The sequence below is a fragment of the Sapajus apella genome, unplaced genomic scaffold, assembly GCF_009761245.1.
Source record: "Sapajus apella isolate SASKATOON/1434 unplaced genomic scaffold, GSC_monkey_1.0 scaffold15, whole genome shotgun sequence".
In the NCBI taxonomy this organism is placed as follows: Eukaryota; Metazoa; Chordata; class Mammalia; order Primates; family Cebidae; genus Sapajus; species Sapajus apella.
In genome coordinates this window covers 18,065,213-18,087,992 of record NW_022436955.1, presented here as the reverse complement: position 1 = coordinate 18,087,992, position 22,780 = coordinate 18,065,213, and the positions used below count along the sequence as shown (strand labels likewise).

At 53.2% G+C, this 22,780-nt stretch overlaps 1 protein-coding gene across 1 annotated transcript in view; it reads left to right on the top strand.

Moving 5' to 3' along the window:
• The window catches only part of FA2H (fatty acid 2-hydroxylase), a 67,166-nt gene that overhangs the window by 33,812 nt on the left and 10,574 nt on the right, over nt 1-22,780 (top strand). The window contains exons 2-4 of the mRNA XM_032284442.1: nt 5,152-5,244; nt 17,524-17,666; nt 18,480-18,586. Of these exons, the coding sequence (XP_032140333.1) occupies nt 5,152-5,244; nt 17,524-17,666; nt 18,480-18,586 (343 nt within the window). The remainder of the gene's footprint in view (nt 1-5,151; nt 5,245-17,523; nt 17,667-18,479; nt 18,587-22,780) is intronic.

Sequence of the window (22,780 nt, the reverse complement as noted above, 5' to 3'; positions counted from 1 at the left end):
TCCTGTGTACTCAGCCAAAGGGCACTGAGAATCTGTGGTCTAGATTGTTGGAATTTTGATCCTTTTATCTGGGCACTGCCCTATCTAGCCCAGAGTGCAAGATGCCTGTTTTGTGTCCTGGCCTACCCCCTCAGGTAGGGAGCCATATTTCCCTGCCCCCGAAGGCAGAGAGCTGTATTTCCCCACCACGTGGCAGCAGAGGGGGGTGGGGCACACATGCCCACTCCATTTGTTTCACACCTCCAAGGAGTGTGAGCCCTGCAGAGCCTCAGGGCTTCGCCCCCCATAGCCAGGCCATCACACCACAGGAGTCTCAGGAGACCACCGCTGCTTGCAGAGACCCAGCATTGAAATGCGACCTGCTGGGGAAATGTGGGCGGAGCATCCAGTATTTGCAAGACCCATGCTAGGCACAGGGAGAAACCGAAACAGAAATCCACAAGGTCCCTGCCTGTTGGAACCTATCACACCACTGGACAAAAAAAGATGATTATCCCAACATTCAAAAACAACAGGAGGCAAAAAATTATAAATACCAACCAAGTAAAAATCATAGATGGAAAATATGACTTTTTAAAAGTTGGGAAATAGGCCAGATGCAGTGGCTCATGCCTGTAATCTCAGCATTTTGGGAGGCCAAGGCAGGCGAATCGCTTGAGTATGGGAGTTCAAGAACAGCCTGAGCAACATAGCGAAACCTCATCTCTACAAAAAATACAAAAATTAGCCTGATGTGGTGGTGCGCGCCTGTAGTCCCAGCTACTCAGGAGGCTGAGGCAGGAGAATTGCTTGAACCCAGGAGGTGGATGTTGTGGTGAGCTGAGATCGTACTGCTGCACTCCAGCCTGGACGACAGAGCAAGACTCTGTCTCAAAAAGAAGAAGAAGAAGAAGAAGATGGTGGCGGTAAAGAGAATATTCTGAAGTGGCACTGCTGGCTCGATCTCTCACTAACTGTGGGACTGCCCCATGGGCTGGTCTTTTTTTTTTTTTTTTTTTTTTTTTTTGAGACGGAGTTTCACGCATGTTACCCAGGCTGGAGTGCAAATGGCGCGATCTCGGCACACCGCAACCTCCGCCTCCTGGGTTCAGGCAATTCTCCTGCCTCAGCCTCCTGAGTAGCTGGGATTACAGGCACGCACCACCATGCCCAGCTGATTTTTTGTATTTTTAATAGAGACGGGGTTTCACCATGTTGACCAGGATGGTCTCGATCTCTTGACCTCGTGATCCACCCGCCTCGGCCTCCCAAAGTGCTGGGATTACAGGCGTGAGCCACCGCGCCCGGCCTGGGCTGGTCTTTTTATCTGTTGAATGGGAATAATCAGTGTGCCTACTTCATGCAGTTGTTAGGAAGATTAGAGGGCTGAGCATATAATAAACACTCATGAAATGCCAGCTTTTGTCCTCATTCTGGACAAGGCGACATTTAAGAAGGAAAATGTAAGGCATGCTTAGAAAATAACGAGTCATTCCTTCTGGCTAGAAAGAAAAAATAAGGTTAATCCAAGTGCATTACAAGAGAGGAGCTTAGAAATCTAGGGAGAAAACTGTAAACACACGGAAGGCAAAGATAAGCTGGTGTGCAGAGGCCACCCCCATGCTGGCTTTCAGGAAGGATGTGGCCGAGGTGACAGTAGGGCCTTTGGTCAGACTATGTGTGGGAAGCTGGAAACATTCCTCTGGGGACAAGGAGCAAGGCCAATGTCAGAGAGAGAGGGACGCTGGAGCGTCTTGGGAGCTGCCGCTTCTGCTGCATTGTGGATGCTCGGATGTGTGTGTCAGTGAATGAGTGAATGAGAACAGTGGATATGGGTGAGATCCTTGGGAGGGAAGGACTGGGTCACAGTGATACCGCACCAGGACACCAGCCCCTGCAGACCCCTGGACATTCCCCTTCCTGATCTCATTTCCCAGGCTTTCCTGGTTTTCCACTGCCTCCTGCTCTCCCATCCAGCATCCCAGTCTCCATTACACGTCTTCTGGGGCACTCCAGGGAACAGGTCTGCAGGCCCAGATCACCTCTGAGACCTTGCCAGCTCTCCATGACTGCCAACAGCAGCAGTCCATAAAGAAAGCGTCCAGGCGAGGCGTGGTGGCTCACGCCTGTAATCCTACCACTTTGGGAGGCTGAGGCGGGCAGATCATTTGAGCTCAGGAGTTCAAGACCAGCCTGGGCAACACAGTAAAACCCTGTCTCCAAAAAAAGAAAAAAAAAATACAAAAATTAGCCTGACATGGTGACACATGGTGACTCTAGTACCAGCTACTCAGGAGGCTGAGGTGGGAGGCTCATGAGCCCAGGAGGTCAAGACTGCAGTGAACCAAGATCATGCCACTGCACTCCAACCTGAGTGATAGAGTGATACTGTCTCAAAAAAAAAAAAGCATCCAGTGGCCATAGGCTGCATGAATGAGCTGCGTAGTGTGCTTGCCAAAAGGGAGGAACATGGGCCAACCAGCGTGCTTCGGGACTCCACTGTGTCCTAAGAGAGTCCTGGGGAAAACAGACGGCAGGGACTGGGAGTAGGGGCTGTTCTCAAATATTGTATGATGTGCTGTAAAATCCACTTTTCTTTGTCCTCAAGAGAGCATGAGATATTTATACACACACACACACACACACACACACACACACACACACACACACGCGGCTGCTCAGTTGCCATGATTAGGAACAGGGTGTTATGGAAGGCAGAGGCACAAGCCCTGCTGGGTTCTGCGCTGGTCCCATCACACCTTGCCTTGGGCCAGGAACATGGGCCAATTAGCGTGCTTCGGGACTCCACTGTGTCCTAAGAGAGTCCTGGGGAAAACAGACGGCAGGGACGGGGAGTAGGGGCTGTTCTCAAATATGTACAGGCCCCTCAGGTGAAAGAGAAGAGGCCCATGCAGCCCTAGAGGGAGCGGGAGTGACGCATGGAAGGCCGGAGGCAGTTGGCTGAACGTGAAGGGGCTTTTCCAAGGACTGCAAGCGGGAGCTGGATACATGAGGGCTTTGCATTCAGAGCGATAGATGATGAGACAGACGCCCTCTCTTCTGCTTCCGGTGGTGGTTTAGGTGGATGTTCCCAAAACAGATCTGTGCCTTCCACCCTCAGACGTCTGAAAAGTGTAGCATAAACAAAAACATTAATAGTACTAGGCATGGTAAGCTCTTCCCTGCTAAGATGAGCCTTGAGTTTTGCTAGGAGAGGCAGATGGGGTTGCAATGAGTGGGATTGTGGGTACAGAGGAGCCAGCCGCCCTACTTAAGGAAGCACTTGAGTGACCTGGAGAAAGCCACCCAGGAGGAAGGAAGTCAGTGGCTCACTGGGGCAGGGTGCTGAGGTGTGGGGAGGGCACACCCTGGGGTATTTTGATGTTAAACGGAATTGGAAGGATTATTGAGCTGCTGTCATGGGAATCAGAAGGACATTTATATTGGCTATTTAGGGTATTTCCTTGTATGATGTGCTGTAAAATCCACTTTTCTTTGTCCTCAAGAGAGCATGAGATATTTATACACACACACACACACACACACACACACACATAAATTTTTTAAATCAGGTGTTGGCCCAGCGTGGTGGCTCACCCAGCACTTTGGGAGGCGAAAGTGGGTGGATCACCTGAGGTCAAGACCAGTCTGGGCAATATGGCAAAACTCCAACTCTATTAAAAATACAAAAACTAGCCGGGCATGGTCATGTGCGCCTGCAGTCCCAGCTACGTGGGAGGCTGAGGTGGGAGGATGGCTTAGGCCCAGGAGACAGAGGTAGCTGTGGGCCATTGCACTCCAGCCTGAGTGGCAGAGCAAGAGCCTGTCTCAAAAAATAAACAAAAAAATGTCAGGGATTAGCTTGGTGATACAGACTAAATATGCTAAGACACAGACCAAGATAGGACCGCAAAAGCTGACTTTTACTTGGGTTACATGTGGGTTTTCCCATAAAATGCCAAAACAGTCACTGTCACCATCAGGTTCTCTTGGGTCCATTTGGAAATGAAATGTACAAGTCATGACAGTAGCCTCTTGGCCACTTGCCAATGCCCAGCCTCCCAGCTTCTGTCCATGACCACCAGGACCATGGTTTCCTTCAGTCACAAGGACACAGAGCAGGCAAGCACTCTCCCCGCCCCTCCTGTAGGGCAACGTGGATTTCACTTACGTGCCAGCCTGCTCGCTCTGGCCTCACCCTGCGTGACGTCAGAGCTGGCTGGGGCTGTGTGTTTTTCCTAGCACATCCCATTTCCCTCTGACCTTACCTCTTTGCAAGTTTGATTTAACCTTGAGTCCACTTGGGCACTACTCTGCCAATCCCATCCCACGTGTGGCTGCTGACTGACTGGTACCAGGCACTGCTGCAGGGACAGCCTCTCTCGTTCCCTGCTGCCTTTCTTTCTTGTGGGCATGTGGCCCTAGAAGCCACAGCCTGTGACTCACCAGTGTGGACCCTTGAGCCCCATCAGGTGCCCTGGGCACTACCCTGGGACTCCCTTTGCCAGGTCCCTGCCAGGGACCTGAAGGAGGACTGGCAGGGACTCCTTTCCTGGGGGAGTCCCACTAAGCACGCTCCTTTCCCTGCAGTCTCTCCACCAGCTCATTTCCTCTCCTAGATCTTTCTGCCTCTTTTGTTTATGTAGAAATAATAATAATTATTATTATTTGAGATGGAGTCTCACTGTGTCACCCAGGCTGGAGTGCAGTGGTGCAATCTCAGCTCATTGCAACCTCTGCCTCCCACGTTCAAGTGATTCTCCTGCCTCAGCCTCCTGAGTAGCTGGGATTACAGGTGTGTGCCACCAAACCTGGCTAATTTTTTTGTATTTTTAGTAGAGACGGGGTTTCACCATGTTAGCCAGGCTGGTCTCGAACTCCTAGCCTCAGGTAATCTACCCGCCTCAGGCTCCCAAAGTGCTGGGATTACAGGCGTGAGCCACCACGCCTAGCCAGAAATTAATTTTTAAGAGAGATGTAAAATACAGAGAATAATAAAGCCCACATCAGGGTCTCTCTGCTTTCAGAAGTACCCAGTGTCCTTGATCTCCACCACCCTGCCCCACCCACGGGGCTCTCACCACTCCTGGCTGCCTCTTCCTGGGGGAGCTTGGGGCTCTGTCCTCTTCCCCCACCTGCTGTATATAATCCTCTTGTATCTTCTCTTTCTAGGGCTCCATGGAGAATGAGGCTGTAGCCTTTGAGGAAACTCAGAAGACAGATCCCGCTGTAGAACCACGGTTCAAAGTTGTGGATTCTGACAAGGTACTTGGCATAGGACCGAGTTGGGTGATAACTGGGGCTGGCAGGGGTAAGAAGAGGGAGAGGGTGTGTGGAGCCAAAAGTGGGGGTGGGCATGATGTGTGCCCAGAAGAGAAAGGGAAGGGGAGGCAGGTATACACAGCGCACTGGCAGGACCTGGGGTAGCAAACTCAGGCAGGGGCATGAGGATGCCTCGTTGGCGGAAAGTTCAGAAAAATAGCAGACAAGGTCTCAGCATGGCACCAGATCCCAGACGCCCCTGGAGAAGAAGAACTCTCCCACCAGGACCCCTGAAGCTAAGAAGGGCCATGATGGGGTTGGCAGGCCCAGACATGCCCACTTTGACCAGGGCACAAGGTAGAGCTGCCCCTGGCACCTACGATCATCTGGAAGGGTCACTGGCCAGTGCAGGGCACAGGAGCCTGCTGAGTGCAGGCAGGAGACAGCGCTGAAGCCATCCTCCGTGTTTGGGAGGAGCCAGAGGTACCTGAGTCTTAGAATAAGTCTCTTTTGGCATCAATAGGCCAATGCCTTGCTGTGGCTGAGCAGGCCCCATAGATTGTGAGGTGAGCCCAGGAGGAGCTAGGCGGTCACGGCAGAAAAGGAGTGTCACTCAGCAGCAGGGAAGAAGCAGCGTTGCCTGGGGTGACCTGGAGGGAACTGGGCATGGTGCTGTTTTATTCCTTCTTAGGAACAGACACAAATATGCATGTCCATAAACCCCTACCCTGCGTGCCCTTTGCCTAGGCCGGGCCTCGAAGGCACAGAAACAAACGGGACAGGCCCCTCCTTGCAGGAGCCCACAGCCTGGTGGAAGGGACAGTAACCTCTACCCACCACAGCCATAAATAGTTATTACCCCAGGAGGCGGCATGGGGCGTGTGCCCAAGGAACACAGGCGAGCAGAGTGGGGGTGGGGATCCCACAAAGCTGACTGTCTGCTGGGCCCCCTTGGCCCTGACCCCGGGAACACAGAGATGCCACCTGTCACATGAGATCATGACCGCCTCATCCGCCCACGGCACAGACGCCTTGGGGATCCATCCACAGGCGGAGAAGTTATTCTGTGCCACGTCCTTTCCCGAGAGGTGCAAAATGCAGAGGAAGACAGAGGCCAGTCCGAGGAAAGGCCGCCTGGCCGTGCAGCCGGTGGGCTGGGATGTGGTTTCCAAGCCTCAACCCTGAGCTTGGGCCCTCGGCGCTGGCAGGGTCAGGACTTGAGCCTGGAACACGAGGAGTTCGGAGAGGAACAGGGAGGGTTTGAGAAATGATGAGAGGACCAGAGGTGGGCTGCAGCGTGTCCCAGCTCAGGCGCGAGTGGCCAGAGGATGGTATCAGAAGAAGCTGCAGAGAGAGGCCCTTGGGGCACCATCTGCCAGCGTGGCTTAGGGCTTGAATTCTGCAAAGAGCTGGCCAGGACTGAACAAACGTGGCAGCCATCAGGGTGGAGTGGCTGATGCCCCCGCCCTCCCCCCCCACCCCATCCCAGGCAGTCACTGCAGGAGGGAAGGGAAGGATTAACCTGGGCTGTGCCACAGTCACCTGTGCTGCCACCAAGGCCACACCCAAGGGGAGGAGGGGCCCCTCCTCCCCCATGGCCAGCTCCCTGCTTGGCTCTGGGCCAGCCAACCAGGCAGCCCGACTCACCTCCCCACCTCTCTCATTCTCTCTCCACACCCTCTCTTCCTCCCCTTCCTTGTGTCCCTGTGCTGGAGCTGGGCCGCAGGAGGATGTGGAGGCCACTCTGGATGGAACCCCCACCTACCTGGGTGTGCATGGGAACTGCCCTTAGCACCCCGGAAAATCAGCACAGGGAGCGGGGCTTCCCTGGAGGGTGGAGGGTGCTTTTTTGCTTTTTTTTTTTCTTTTCACTTTTGACTTTCCAAAAAAGGGTGTGGCCCCTGTCTCGTTGACCTCATGGGTGATCCCACTCCGTTAGCGGGAACAGAGATGCTGGGGTGCCAGCACTCCAGCCTGAGCCCTCCATCTGCTGCCGACCCAGGCAGGGGGGCTGGAGTGAGTCTTTTGGGTCGGTACGTGGAGGAGCTGGGAGAGAGGCCACAAAGGTGGCAGCTCTGTCTCAGCCGAGGGTCCCAGGCCTAGGTGTGTTTGCACACCTGCCCCCCGGGGCCTGAGGGTTTGATGGGGTTAACCCTTCCGGCTTTGCATCTAAGCTCAGTGCTGTGAGTGCTGCTGAGACTGGAGTCCTGCGCTCCCAGGGCCCTGTTTCTCAGCTCTAGAAGCTGCGGACAGAGTGAGCCATGCTGGGAAGAGTAAGGAGAGCCGGGGCAGAGGTAGAAGGATCTGGAAAGAGTGAGAACGGCTGGGAAGCAAACCCTGGTGCCCCGCCCTGCTCAGACGTGAGGGATGGTCTGACTCTCAGGCTCTGCATGGAATTTTACCAGAACAGTTTCTAAATCATCCCTTCAGTGGCCCAGCCAGGCAGGACCCAGGCTTCATTATGGGACGACAGACCAGGCTGTGGGTTCTCACCTTCCACATCCCTCCCTGTTTCTGGAACACAGCCAGGTGACGTGGCCAGAGCTGCCCGCCACCCTCAGCTCCTGGACATACCTGTCCCCTCAGTCCCGCAGCCTCTTTTTGCCACTTCACCATGTCCTTTTCAGAGCCCTCCCTTGGAAACCCTCTCCACCCTTCCCGCGCTGGGGACCAGCCTCCCTTTGGGGGAGTGGAGAGGTCGGGTGTGATTTGAGGGGGTTGCGGAAGTTCCCTGCCCAGACACTCAGCAGCGGAGTTAGCCCTGAATTCATACCTCTTGTACTGAGCCCTCACCGTGTGCCCGCTGCTTTAAATGTATTATCTGTTATCTGGTTTAATCCTGCTGACAATAGGGATAAGGATTATAATTATCCTGATCTAACTGATGCGGAAGAGCTTAAATCTCCCGCCCGAAGTCACTTCTGGGCACACCAGCAGCCCAGATGCAGCCCCCTGCCCTCCCCGGGTCCTAGAACCCCTCTGCCCTGACAGCTGACCGTGAATAAGACCCTGAGGCCGATGACTAGGAGAGGGGTTGGCAGAGGGAGGGAGGAGGCTGAGCAGATACCAGCTGTGTCTCGCAAGCCAGCCACGCCCTCTTCCCCATCCTCCCTCGGGCTAAGCCGTATGCCGGCATAACCGGCTTCCTTCCAGCTCCCTGGGGCCGGTCAATGGGTGTGATCACCCTCTTCCCTCAAGAGACAGATAGGCCCATCCAGCAGGCATGTCAGCAGTCAGCTCCCCAAACTCCTTGTCCCACCCCCTGCCAGACAGAACACACACCACCCTGACACGAGGGTCCTCAGGGGCTGGCAATGCTGTTGATGTTGGCCATAGTGTTTTATCATTTAGGGCCTCCAGATAGTCACTGAGGACGAAGGGAAATAGCATCTGGATCAGCAAAGCAGGCCAGTGGGCTGGGCAGTGCCCTCTGCTTCCATGGGTCTTAGAGGACACCCTGGGAGAAGAGTGGGCAGGGAAGGCTGGGAGGTAAGAGATGCCACACAGCGCTCCAGTGATGGAGAAGGCCATTCCCTCCACCTTTTTAATTTTTTTAGAGACAGGGTCTCACTGTCACCCAGGCTGGAGTATGGTGGCAAGATTACAGCTCACTGCGGCCTCAACTTCCCAGGCTCAAGCCATCCTCCCACCTCAGCTTCCTAAGTAGCTGGGACTACAGGCGCATACCACCATGCCTGGCTAATTTTCTTAAAATTTTTTGTAGAGATAGGGTCCTGCCCTGTTGCCCAGGCTGGTCTCAAACTCCCAGCCTCAGTGATCCTTCTACCTTGGCCTCCCGAGGTGCCGGGATTGCAGCCCTGCATCTTATGGTTAGTGGTATTACTTGCAGGATCTGGTGGAGTGTACTACGGGATATCAGAAAGTGTGCTGCCAGGGAAAGACCACCCTACCTGGCTTTGGGGTGGGGCCCCTGGGCAGGCCCCTTTTGCTGGCCGTCAGCCCTAAGGGCAGAGGTCATGCCTGCTCTCTGCCAGTGCTCAAGCTGTCTTTCCTCCCTCCCTGTGTCTCTGGCATCTTTGCTCCCTATCCACTCTCAGCTGCCTAAATCCTCGTGGGATGAGTCTGAGGCCACCTCCCTGGCCTCACATCCCCTGGGTGACAGGACGGTCATAGGCCTCAGGGGGAGGAGGCAAGTGATCAGAGCCGCCTCTGTGGACTTAAGCTTGTCCCAGTTAGACTGCACAGGACTTTGCAGCCAGTGCAGCAAAGCCACCAGGAGCCCACCTCGCCGTTCCCACTGACGCCATTGGGCTTCCTCACAGCATCTATGCTGGGAAGTCACAGCTGTGGGGGTCTGATCTGGCTGCCAGGAGGCCTCCTGGTCAAGCCTGTGCTGTGAACGGGGCACTCAGTCCAGACCCTGCCACAGTGCGTGGCCAAACACCTGACCCTGCCTTGTCATCTGTCAAAGGAGGTCATCATCAGCCCCACCTCGCAGAATTAAGGCTCATGAAGAGAAGGACAGGGGATGTGAGGCCTGAGCCTGGCTGGCCGGTGACGAGGGTGCAGACAACAGGCCCTAATTCTGTCGGGGCTCCTCAGCCCACTCCCCGCCCTCGGCCCAACTGCCTGAAAGCACATCCTCCGCCTCTCTGCTCAGAAAGCTGCCCTAGAGCCATGTGACCTGGGTTTGGGGGGACATTTCTTTAAACAACTGCCTTAGCTCATGGCTGATGGGGTGGGCAGCTCGGCTGACACCAAGCAGCTACCCCACCCTCTCCCCCCACCCTCACATTTGCCACCCTGGGGAAAAGCAGATTCTGGGTACACCATTCCCCAAGAAAGTGTCCTATGATACCTGGCTCTGTGCTGCTCAGAAGGGGAGGTCCTGGGGAGGAGAAGGAGGAAAGCAGGGAAGGCCCTCGCCTACCCAGGCACCGCACCCTTCCGCCCACCCTCTGGGCAGCAGGCTGCCCTTTCCCCCTGCCCCTGCTACTGCAGGCCACATTCCTGGCATAGCCTGGGAGAGGCCCTCCCCTTCTCTCTAAGGCAGGGACAGAGCAGACTGGGGGAGGGGCGTGGACCCCACACAGTCAGTACAAGGTGCTTCGGCCAAATCCACCCCGCCTTGCATCTGCTTCCTGGGCCCTGGCCCCTTGGTCAGGTCTTTGAATCACCAAAAAATCCCCCCACCCCAATGAGCCGCTTATTCCAGAGAAGTTTCGGGCATAACCGTGCTCTCACCCACGCAGGCCAGCTTTCTCTGGGCAGCCCAGAGTGCTGGAGGTGCCTCTCTAGCCTCGGGTTCCACTGCTGTAAAAGGGGACTTGTTACTGTAGGGGGAACCATGGGAGACTCCAGATGCCTGGGAACTGGAGGCGTCCTCAGTGGCCTGATCTCCCCTTCTCCCCCACCCCAGCCACATACAGAGCCCGCAGATCTGTGCCCATGCCTTCCCTCTGTCCCCCAAGCCTTGGGAAGTAAAAGGTAGATGGGGCCAGGACCAGGATCGAGCCGGGAGGAAGAGAGCCGTCCGTGTAGGAGGAGTAGGAGAGGAGTCTTTGGTCAGCTAGAAGAGGGTGGCGGAAGGGCATGGTGCCCGGGTAGGAAGGGGCCTTCTCTGCTTTCCTCCTCTTCCTCTCCAGGACCCCTCCTCCCGGGCAGCACAGGGCCAGGTGGCATAGGACACTTTCTTGGGGAATGGTGTGCCCAGAATCTGCTTCTCCCCATGTGGCAAATGTGTTGAGTGGGGACAGGTGGGGGGCGGGGTAGCTGCTCCGTGTCAGCCGTGCCGCCCACCCCCATGGCAATGAGCTAAGGTCAGGTAGAGCAGGAATCAAAACGTGTCTTGTGTCACTTCCCCTCTCATTGGATCCCAAACTATCATCTTCTGTTGACCTCCCTTCTCAAAACCAGGTAACACCAGCTGTCATGTTGGAAATGACAGCAAGTGAGAGGCCTTGAGCTTCTCAGCACCCAGCTGAACCTTTCTCCTTCCATGCTCAGGACCAGAGACAAGTAAGAAAGGACACCCTGTCAGTGCATGTACCACCTAAATCATGGTCAAGTGCACCGGGTGCCAGTCCCAGCTCTTGGGGAACTGTGTGGAGCCTGCTACAAGCTGGGAGGAGGGGGAGTGAGGTTCCCACTTCAGGCCCAGCCAATCCTATCTCGAGAGTCACTTGACCTCTCGGGCCTCAGTGTCCTCATCTATAAACTGGGTCAGGGGTTGGCAGGCCTGAATTTCTGTGCTCATCTGGAAGGCTCACGGGGCTTTCCCTGGAATAGCGGGACTGAGGCCCCAGCCATAGAACTATAGGTGTTGGCCTTTGATGACTGAAGCGGGTGTTCACAGGAGGGAGAGCGAGGCCTCCCTGGGATTCCTCCAGGGTGGTCCTTCAGCCCCAGAGTGAAGTGGCCTTGTTCCCTGGGCATCCAGGAGGGCTTCCTTGTGGAGAGGCAGCACGGGCTAAGTAAGAGCTCAGGTGTGAGGCCCTCCATGGCGCCAGGCAGGCCAGCGGCAGCTTGGGACTGACTCTCGGGCACAAGTCACCATGTGTACAAGTGGCAGTGCTTGCGAGTCTACCCAGGGAGTAACTGAAATCAGGTCAATCAAATGACATCACATGGCAGACCCCTATGCAGGGGCTCTGTTCCCACTGCACCTGGAAACACTCCTTCCACAGTCTAGCTCCAATTTCCACACCAGCAACGTCCTTTTGTTCAGTTTCCTGCACAACCAGGTGTGAGAGCTAGGCGGAAGTTTCTGCTTGCAACTTACCTAGACATTTATTCTTGTGGCTCAACTGAATTCAACGTATGAATCCTATGCCATTTTTGGGTGGGTACAGTGGCTCCCACCTGTAATCCCAGCACTTTGGGGAGCTGAGGTGAGATCACCTGAGGCCAGGAGTTCGAGTCCAGCCTGGCCAACATGGTGAAACCTCATCTCTACTAAAAATACAAAAAAAAAAAAAAAAAAAAAAAAAATTTAGCCAGGCATGGTGGTACATGCCTGTAGTCCCAGCTGCTCAGGAGGCTGAGGCAGGAGAATGACTTCAACCAGGGAAGCAGAGGTTGCAGTCAGCTGAGATTGCACCACTGCACTCCAGCCTGGGCGACAGAGCGAGACTCAATCTCAAAAAAAAAAAAGAAAGAAAGAAAAAGAAAAAGAATCCTATGTCATTTTCTGCTTCCTTCACAAAATAAGGACAAAATGGATCAATAGATTAAAATTTGCCGAACCACTGCTATGCTGAGGGAGGGGCCTACCTGGCTGCTATAGCTGGAAAAGTTCACATTCAAGGTATCTGAGTCTGTGTTAGTTCAAGGTAGCTCAGTCTCTGTTAAGTGCACAAGTGAATCACAGGATAGTGATGTCTATCATGTGTAGCATCCAAAAGTGAGACGGAAAAACCAGGGGCGCTGGTCAGGCGCAGTGGCTCATGCTCATAAGCCCAGCACTTTGGGAGGCTGAGGCAGGAGGATCACTTGAGCCCAGGAGTTCAAGACCAGCCTGTTGTCCAGAACTCTCTTCTTGTGTTTCAATTGAGTTCAACCTTTGACTCCTATGCCATTTCCGAATGAACACAGGGGTTCACGCCTGTAATTCCAGCTCTTTGAGAGGCTGAGGCGAGATCACCTGCTGTGGAGTTTGGATTATTGCTTGATTTGGTTAGTGCCAGGGCGGGAGGGCGCCAGGCTGACCTGGGTCATCTTCCAGCCTGAGAAGCAGGAATTTTTTAGAAATACTTCCATCTCTTAAAAAAAAAAAAAATTAGCTGGGCATGGTGGTCTGAGCCTGTAGTCCCAGCTACTCCGGAAGCTGAGGTGGGAGGATCACTTGAGCTTAAGAGGCTGAGGCTGCAGTGAGCCACTGTCGTCATAGTCATGCCACTGCACTCTCACTGGGCAACAGAGCAAGTCCTGTCTCAAAAAAAAAAAAAAAGGAAGAAAAAGAAAAGACCAGGGATTCCTCTGAGAGAGATGGTGATAAGTTACAGATGTATGTGATCACCTTTAGAGCAACAACTGCAAGGATAATACCGAAAAGCACAGCTAAAAACCCAACAGAGGAGACAGTATGGAATAGTGTAAAATATTTCATACAAATAAGACACAGGAAGAGCAGAGGAGACAAATCGAAAACAGCAGCCAGGTGTGGTGGCACCTGCTTGTAGTCCCAGCTACTCAGAAGGCTGAGGCAGGAGGATTGTTTGATCTCCAGAGGTCAAGGCTGCCGTGAGCCAAGATGGTGCCGTTGCACTCCAGCCTGGGCGACAGAGCAAGCCCTGTCTCGAAAAGAAAAAGAAAAGAAAACTAGAATAGACCTACTCCAACATTAAATGTAAATAGATTTAGTGCTTCAATTAAAAGGCAGAGATTGACTTGATTAAAAAGGAAGACCCGGCTATATTCTGTCTGCAAGAAATGCACCTTAAATGTAAAGACATACACCAGTTGAAAGTAAAAGTCGCCGGGTGCGGTGGCTCACGCCTATAATCCCAGCACTTTGGGCGGCTGAGGTGGATGGATCATGAGGTCAGGAGATCGAGACCATCCGGGCTAACACAGTGAAAACCCATCTCTACTAAAAATACAAAGTATTAGCAGGGCATGCTGGTGGCAGGCGCCTGTAGTCCCTGCCACTTGAGAGACTGAGGCAGGAGAATCGCTTACACCCGAGAGACAGAGGTTGCAGTGAGCAGAGGTCGCACCACTGTACTCCAGCCTGGGCGACAACAGCAAGACCCCATCTCAAAAGTATGGGAAGACATAGATCCTGCGCACACCAAGCTTCAGGAAACCAACGTGATTCTATTACTATCCAAGTGGACTTCAGGACAAGGTGTATCTCTAGGGACCAAGATGGCTCTTTGTTAGTGGTAAAGGGGCCAACGCACCGAGGAGACATAACTGAGCATCCCTGGGCAGATTACTCAGCCTCAGTTTTCCCGTCTGCAAAATGACAATGGTTAGAATACCTGTCTAGTTAGGGGTATGTGAGGATCAAGTGACTGAACCCGTGTCAGGTGTTTAGAACTAGGCTTGGCACATAACTAGGGCTCCATGGGGATCAGCTCTGAGTACTACCGCAGCTGGGACAGAGCCTCACGCTCTTGTCGTGACCCTGGCCCAGCTTCTTCTAAGGTGCGGCTCTTGGGGCTGCGGCAAGATAAGGTGGTAAACACAGGCCGCTAGCTGGTTCCTCCAGTTCTTTTTCCTGGTGGTGGTGGTAGCGGTGGTGGTGGTACAGGGTGTGTGTGTGGTGTGTGTGTGTGTGTGTGTGTGTGTGTGTGTGTGTGTGAGACCTGGGGCAGAGGACTGGAATGAGACAGCACACATCTGATGACCTCACTGGCTGCTAGACTCGAGGGCTGAGGTCAAGGAGACTGGGGTCAGGAAGGGAGCGGCGACTAGGTGGAGTTTGGATGACTGCTTGATTTAGTTAGTGCCAGCGCGGGAAGGCTTCAGGCTGACCTGGGTCGTCTTCCAGCCTGAGAAGCAGGAAGTGACCGCACCCCCCACCCTCCACCCCTGCCACAGGAAGGCAGCCAGTACCTGAGACCTGCCAAATTCACATGGCAGAAGCCACAGCCTTCTTTGAGCCTTTCACCCTGGCCACAGGCACAGAGGGAAACCCAGTGGCCTTGCCTGCTTGCTCCTGGGACCCCCACACCCCTGTTCCCAGGTCGTGATGGCAAGACTAGCTTCACTTCCAAACGAGCTAGGGGCACATGAGAGTTCCTGGAAGACCCGCTGAGGCTGCAGAAACCTTTGGTGGGGAGGCCTGTGCAAGGATGAGGTGGCAGCCAGGGCCAGGGGAAGGCAGGTTTCTGGAATCACGGATGGCTGTTTCGTACAGGCTTGCAAGCTCTTCCACGTGCAGCCCTTGCTCCTCTCCCCTGCTCTCCCTGCCTGTGGTTCCCCACTTCCCTTCTGCAGTGGCTGCCTGACTCCCCCTGCTGAAGATTGTCTGAGCATCCACCATGACCCCCTGACTCCGACTGTGGGTGGTGGGTTGGGGCCCACCGGCATCACAGATGAGGGCACTGAGGGTCCCTGAGAAGTAAAAGTGCATGTCTAGGATCTCATAGCTGGTAAAAGGCACAGCCAGGCTTTAATGGTGCTCCCCTGACTCCAGGCTCATTGTTCTTTGCTGGATTCGGTCCAGATTAACCTAGCACTGGCTTGTCAGAAATCTTCAAGGGCTTCCCGGTATCTGGAGCTGAAACCTGCAAACTTTTCTGACCTTGTATCCCTGAGTGAACATTGCTGCACACACTCTCCATTACGTGTTTTTTATATATTTAAATTATTTCTTAAGTATTGGCATGTGTTAATGTACTGTTATAGTCTGTGCATTAGAACACAGTCAAATGCTGTGTAAAGGTGAAATCAAGCCTGCATAATGGCGCGCTCCTGTAGTCTGAGCTACCCAAGAGGCTGAGGCAGGAGGATCACTTGAGCCCAGGAGTTCAAGTCCAGCCTGAGCAACATAACAAGACCCACCTCTTAAAAAAAGAAAAAAGGGCCAGGCGCGGTGGCTCATGCCTGTAATCCCAGCACTTTGGAAGGCTGAGGCAGGCAGATCATGAGTTCAGGAGATCAAGACCATCCTGGCCGTGGTGAAACCCCATCTCTACTAAAATACAAAAAATTAGCCGGGTGTGGTGGTGCACGCCTGTAGTCCCAGCTACTCAGGAGGCTGAGGCAGGGGAATCACTTGAATCCAGGAGATGGAGGTTGCAGTGAGCCGAGATCGTCCCACTGCACTCCAGCCTGGTGAAAGAGCAAGACCCTGTCTCAAAAAAGAAAGAAAAAGAAAAAAGTCATAAATATATTACAAACACAAATAAATACAAATAATAGAAATAGGGTTGTTCATATTTTCTCTCTGCCTCTGGGGACCAGCCTGTGAGTACTACTGGGGTACACATACATGCCTGCCTTGGAGACAGCAGGCCTGGAGAATAAGCCACCCCTGGGCATGGCACAGTGTTCTGTCATCTACGCCCTTTCCTCCTGCTGCCCACAGAGCATGTCAAGGTGCCAGAAAGGCCACAACAACTATATTCAACTTTAAATCCGTGCCCACACTCCCCGCCATCCCTTCCTCTCTCCCCCTTGTCAAATCTTCCATGCTGATGAATTCCAGCCCAAACCCCTCTGCAAAGCCCTCCTCGCCCACCCTGACCCGGACATCTGTACCGACCATTCTGCCTCTGGGTCTCAGCCTGCTTTGTGTCTCCACAAAACCATCCTTGCTTGGCATGCCACATCTCGCTGGGCGCTTAATGCAGATACTGTTACTATTTTTTATTTTTGTAGAGACTGAGTCTCAAAATATTGGTCAGGCTGGTCTCAAACTCCTGGCCTCAAGCAGTTATCCTGCCTCAGCCTCCCAAAGTGCAGGGTTTACAGGCATGAGCTACTGCAACCAATGATCACTTCCATTTTGTAGCTGAGGAAACTGAGGCTCAGAGAGATTTAGTAATTCTCCCAAAGTCACACAGTAAATGGCACATGGATTTGTACCCAGGGCTGACTTCAGAGTCTAACTCTAAGCACTAAGCTACATGAAACAAGGTTGGTCTCTTTCATTCCTGTTGATTCTTTCCAGCATCTAGCATAGAAATATATAGAAATATTTCTATATTTATTTCCAGAAATTTATATATATTTATATATAGAAATATTCATGTATATTTCTAAAATTAGATATACAGAGAAATATATATTTATATATATTATATATATATATATTAAATAAATTGCTGAATAAATGATTGAATGAATGAAATACCCAGATCAACACCAAGAAGAAAGCCTGTGGTAGAGGGAAAAGCTTCCACTCCATTCCTGATACAGAATGTATTGCTTCCTGTACCTCAGGAGTCCCGAGCAAGACTTCAAACTTCAGATGTGGCTGAATCTGGACACTCAGATATCATTACCGGGATTCTGTCACCCTAGCTCTTGGTTTGGACATCTCCTGTGCTGGTGACGCCTTCAGGCAGGCTCTGCTAGCAACTCCAGGCTCGTGCCCTGCCAATGTAGCACCTCCAACAGAAAGAGTGTCTGATGGCTCATCACACCAGTTTAGGTCACGAGCCTGTACTGGGTCCTATTGCTGCCACCAGGGGGCTGGGACGAGCAGCTTGGTCAGTTCTTGATCACTGAAGCAGGAGGGTGGGTGGCCCCACACAGATCGCATGAGCTGAGGTAGGAGGTGAGGACTGGGATGCTGTAACAGGAAATGGGGGAATGAATATGGGAAGACATGAGTGTCAAGTGTCCACTTGGCTTCATCTCTTGCAGGACCTGGTGGACTGGCAAAAGCCCCTCCTGTGGCAGGTGGGCCACTTGGGAGAGAAGTACGATGAGTGGGTTCACCAGCCGGTGACCAGGCCCATCCGCCTCTTCCAGTCAGACTTCATTGAGGGCCTCTCTAAGACGGTCTGGTAAGCTCTTCCCTGAGCCTGTGGCAGGCTGCCCCTCTCTTCTGATGGTGCCAATCAGATATGGAAAGGGAAGAGGCAGTTGGGTCCCTCCCCAGAGCCCAGGTCTATACTCCCAGCTCTCAGGGAGGGAGGAACATGCCATGGGAATAATTCATCCCTGTGCATGGTTTTGTCCACTAGGTGGGTCACAACCCAACATGTAGCTAGAAACTTTTGAATATGAGGAGTTTCTCGCGTCTGATGCACATGGGAACAATTTAGCCTGCAATTAGTTCCTCTGCCAGAAGAGGTCAGCGTCTGTCCAGTTGCATAGAGTCTGTAGCCCTGGGGAAACTTCTTTTCTGCCAATAACTCAACTCAGAGGCAGGAGGCAGATGGGCTTACAGCCTCCCTCCTCTTTTCTCTTCCCCATCCCCCATACCAGTGTCCCTTTGACCCCATATGCTTTCTGCATCTGCTTTGGTGTCATCTTTTTACCTCTCTGGTAGAAAGCTAGACCCTGCCAGGTGTGGTGGCTCACACCTATAATCCCAGTGCTTTGGGGGGCTGAGGTGGGTGGATCACCTGAGGTCAGGAGTTCGAGACCAGCCTGACTAACATGGTGAAACTCCATCTCTACTAAAAATACAAAATTAGCTGGGTGTGGTGGCACATACCTGAAATCCAGCTACTTGGGAGGCTGAGGCAGGAGAATCACTTGAACCCGGGAGCCTGCATGACCAGAGTGAAACTCCATCTCAAAAAAAAAAAGAAAGCTGGACTCTGTCAAGCCCCTGTGCATGTATCTCTCTTACCCTAATGGCCCTCCTGCAGGTACAGTGTCCCCGTCATCTGGATGCCCCTGGTGCTGTACATCAGCTGGTCCTGCTACCGAACCTTTGCCCAGGGTAACGTCCGACTCTTCGCGTCATTTACAACAGGTAATGCCAGATTCTTTCCTGACTTTCCCTTGAGGATCCTAGAGGGAGGAGACTTCAGTGCTTTCCCTGGCCCGGAGTTTCTGATAGCATAGAACCCCAAACAACATCACAGGCATTTTTTGGTGAAGCCCTTCTGTAGAAATAGTCTTCCAAAGAAGAATTTTGTCAGACTCCCACTATCTCCCCAAATGAATACAAAACCCAGCAACACATCAGCAGAAACTAAATGGAACCATTTCATGAGGTGTCAGAGCAATAAAAAAGAGAGAGAGTGCGCTTCTTATTGAGTCTCACACCAGAAAATGCATGATCTGGGACTCTTTGCTAAGAAACTAGATGAAATCACTTCATCAGGTCGCACCGCTGAGAGCTAGACTTGGACTGGCCTATGAACAGAGCACAGAGTAGCAGAGAGCTTGGGAGAGAGACCTGGGAGTGTCCTGGAGTGTGTCCAAGGCAAAGGCTCATGCTGCGGACCCCCAGGCTGGGAGTAACAGCCCACTAACCTCTATGGGACACTGGCCACGTGTGGGGCCACGTGCTCTCCTGGGACTGTCTCATTTGCCCATCCCAGCAACCCCATAGAAGGGTCCTGTTATTATCCCCTTTTAAAACTGAGAAAATGGAGCCTCAGAGATATCAAGTGAGCAGTTTGAGGTCATGTGGCTAGGCTGTGGATACCAGGTTCTAGTGGGGGGACAGAGGATGAAAAGAGGGGCTAGCATGGGACAGTGTCTAAAGAGCCTATGAGACTCGGTCTTTCAGGATGACTGTGGATTTAGGTACAGCCACTGGGGCAGCTAGCCCCGAAAGTGCCTGGCCTACCTTGGGCCTCCAGGTACATGCCACCTGTCCAGGTAGTCATCCTGTCCTGGCTCTGAGCTTCCTGAGCTGCCCTCACTCTGCGAGGAGCAGGTCTTTTCCCTGCTTTCTGCAAGTCAAGTGCCTGAATGGTTGAGATGACAGGGGCCATGGTCACGGCATCCGGAGCTTCATTCATCTACCTGACCCAGGATGGGTTGGGGGTGAGCAAGCTGCAGGAAGACCCTCAAATCCAGCCCAGAGCTGCTCCCGGTCACCGAGGGTTACTGTGGGCATCCCTGGAGCCATGGTGGCCCTGTTCTGCCCAGCTCAGGCATAGCACAGGGCTTGTTGCTCAGAAGACCTGCTCGCTGAATCGCTCACTGTCCGCCCGGCGCTCCCCTAACAATCACAAACAGTGGCAGGGCCGCCAGGCTGGCAGCCGGAGGGGGAAGGGGACGCTGAAGCTTTGGCCCAGGTCCCTCTGCCGGATTCCTCCAGAGATGCCACTCAGTACCAGCTCCAGCCGGATGGGCAGACAGGGTGATGCTGGGGTGAGGGGGCGGGCAGAGGCTTGACCTATAGGAGAGGACTTTTCTGCACAGCAGGGAGGGTGATTTGAGGACCCTGTCAGCCCTGTGGCCTTGCCATAGAGCTAAAATGTGCCTGTCTTATAAAGATCCAGTATAGATGGTAAGTAAGCCTGTGACCATGATGCCAGCGATGGGGGCATGAGAGATACATCTCCACGTGCCTCCCTCAGCCCCCAGCTTTTCATGCAAGGCACAAGCCACAGGCAGAGAAAATAAGAGCCCACAAAGCGAGGCGAGGGCAGACTCGGCGGGGTCCCGGTGCAGCTGCTGGACAAAGGACACACTGGAATCAATACAGAAGAGTCAGGGTGCCAAGAAGCAGTGGAAGCTGAACGGAGACACCAGTTCAAGGCTGGCACTCCTAGATGCGCACATGAAAATGCTTTCAAAAACTGGGGAGGTGGTGGGGGCCCTGCATGCTCAGGATGGCTCCAGACCAGCTCCTGAGAGCATGTTAGAGCGAGCAGCATCCTGGAGCAGAGGGGGAGGCAGGCCTTCGGTGGGGGGGTGTGTAGGGGCTCAGCAGAGACAAGGACCCAAGTCTGTGCCAGAGAGTGCTCCCGCGAGTCCAGTCCTTTCCCTACCAATAAGAGAGTTAAGGCTGGGCATGGTGGCTCACGCCTGTAATCCCAGCAGTTTAGGAGGCCTAGGTGGTCAGATCACCGGAGGTCAGGAGTTCAAGAGCAGCCTGACTAACATGATGAAACCCCATCTCTACTAAAGATACAAAAATTAGCCAGACGTGGTGGCAGGCACCTGTAATCCCAGCTACTCGGGAGGCTGAGGCAGGAGAATCACTTGAACCCAGGAGGCAGAGGTTGCAGTGAGCTGAGATCGTACCATTGCACTCCAGCCTGGGTGACAGAGTGAGGCTCTGTCTCAAAAAAAAAAAAAAAAAAAAAAAAAAGAAAAAAGAAAGAGAGAGAGCTAAGTGACAAGGGAGGGTGTCTCAGCTCCAGGTAGGGGAGAACCGAGGGGCTGGGAAACTCCTCCCCACCCAGCTGGAGTCCTGAAGAGCTCTGCAAAGAGAATGGAGAGAAGCTGGGAAATAGGAGAACTGCTGGGTGGGACAGACACTCAGACCGTGACTCAGAAATTACCGTGGCCCCTTGTTCAACATCCGACTATGATAGTATAGCAGCATATGTAATAGCAGCAGTAGTATAAGAAAGTATAGGCCAGACTGTGGCTCACGCCTAATCCCAGCACTTTCGGAGGCCAAGGCGGGTGGACCACGTGAGGTCAGGAGTTTGAGACCAGCCTGGCCAACACGGTGAAACCCGGTCTCTACTAAAAATACAAAAATTAGCTGGGTGTGGTGGTGCGTGCCTGTAATCCCAGCTACTTGGGAGGCTGAGGCAGGAGAACCGCTTCAACCCAGGAGGCAGAGGTTGCAGTGAGCCAAGATCATGCCACTGCACCCCAGCCTGGGTGACAGAGCGAGGTGAAAAAAAAAAAGGAAATGTAGTATTATTAATATTATTATATAATATAACATATATACTCATCATATAATCAGATATTCTGTTACCTCCATCCTAACCACAGCCCTTCAAGATGGGGAAGGTATTTCCCTGAAAAAACTCTCTAGGTGGTGCCGAGCCAGGATTTGAACCCAGGTCTGCAAATCCAATGCCTGTGCTCGCTGCACTTCACCGGAGTGACCTGAAGGACCCCAGAGGTATCAGGGCTTCCCACCAACCAGGGTCTCTCACCAACCAGACCAGCCCAGCTAAGACCCAATGGCCCCTTGCAGTCAAAGCCGGCAAAGCTGTTAGGCAAGTGTCTCGTACCACCTGTGAACACAGCAGGCCCTGCTGATGAGAGATGTCAGACTCGCCTAAAACCTGGCTTGAGAGAAAGGACCTTTGAAAATGGAATCTTGGCTGCATCAGATTTTAGTTCCCAGGTGAACTGTGCAACATGTTTTCATGGCATGGAGATTTGTTTGGAACTGAGTGTCCAAATAGCACTTGACCTGGAATCTGGTCCAAAGAGCTGGGAGGTCACCTCTGCCTTCCTCAACTATCTCCCTTCCTCAGTGGTCACTGGGGCCATCTGTCCTGGGCCCACGGTGGGCTCGGGCCCCTCAGATATATTTCCTTAACTGCAACTGGAGCCGCCTCCGCCAGGCCTGGTTCTAATCAAATCTCATCCATGCGCAGGCCTGCACAGAGGCTTTATTTTACCTGTCACTCTCCCCGCAAGTCCCTGAGAACCTGCCGTGTGAAGCATTGGAGATATAAAGTGAAAGGTCCCAATGCTGCCCGTGAAAAACTAGTAACCGAGTAGGGGGCAAATGAGGAGACCGCAGGCATAGCATAGTGTGATGGGGCGCCGTGCGGGGGCAGAGGAGGGACTGTGAACGCAGCCGGTGCCAGTGAAGGGCATCTGCACAGGCTTCCTGGGAGCGGAGTCTCCAAGGATAAGGATGGCAGGGAAGGAATTCCAGGGAAGGACACACCAGCAAAATTATGGAGCTGAGGGAAGCGAAGGTGGCACATGCAAGGAGACCACATGTGGTTTGACTTGGCCCCAGGACCAGGTGATGGAGAGGGCAGGCAGGGATGTGGCTGGCAAGGTCAGGTCTCAGAGGACCCTGAATGTGGTGCAGTGGGGTTAGGACTTTGCCTGAAGGTCGTGGGGCACCGTGGAGGGGTCTGAAGGCCTGTGGAGGTTGTGAGGTAAGCAGAGACTGACAGTGTCGTTGGGGCACAAGAGCAGGGACCCACCTAAGATCTATGTAAATCCTTTTTCTTTTCTTTTCTTTACTTTTTTTTTTTTTTTTTTTTTTTTTTTT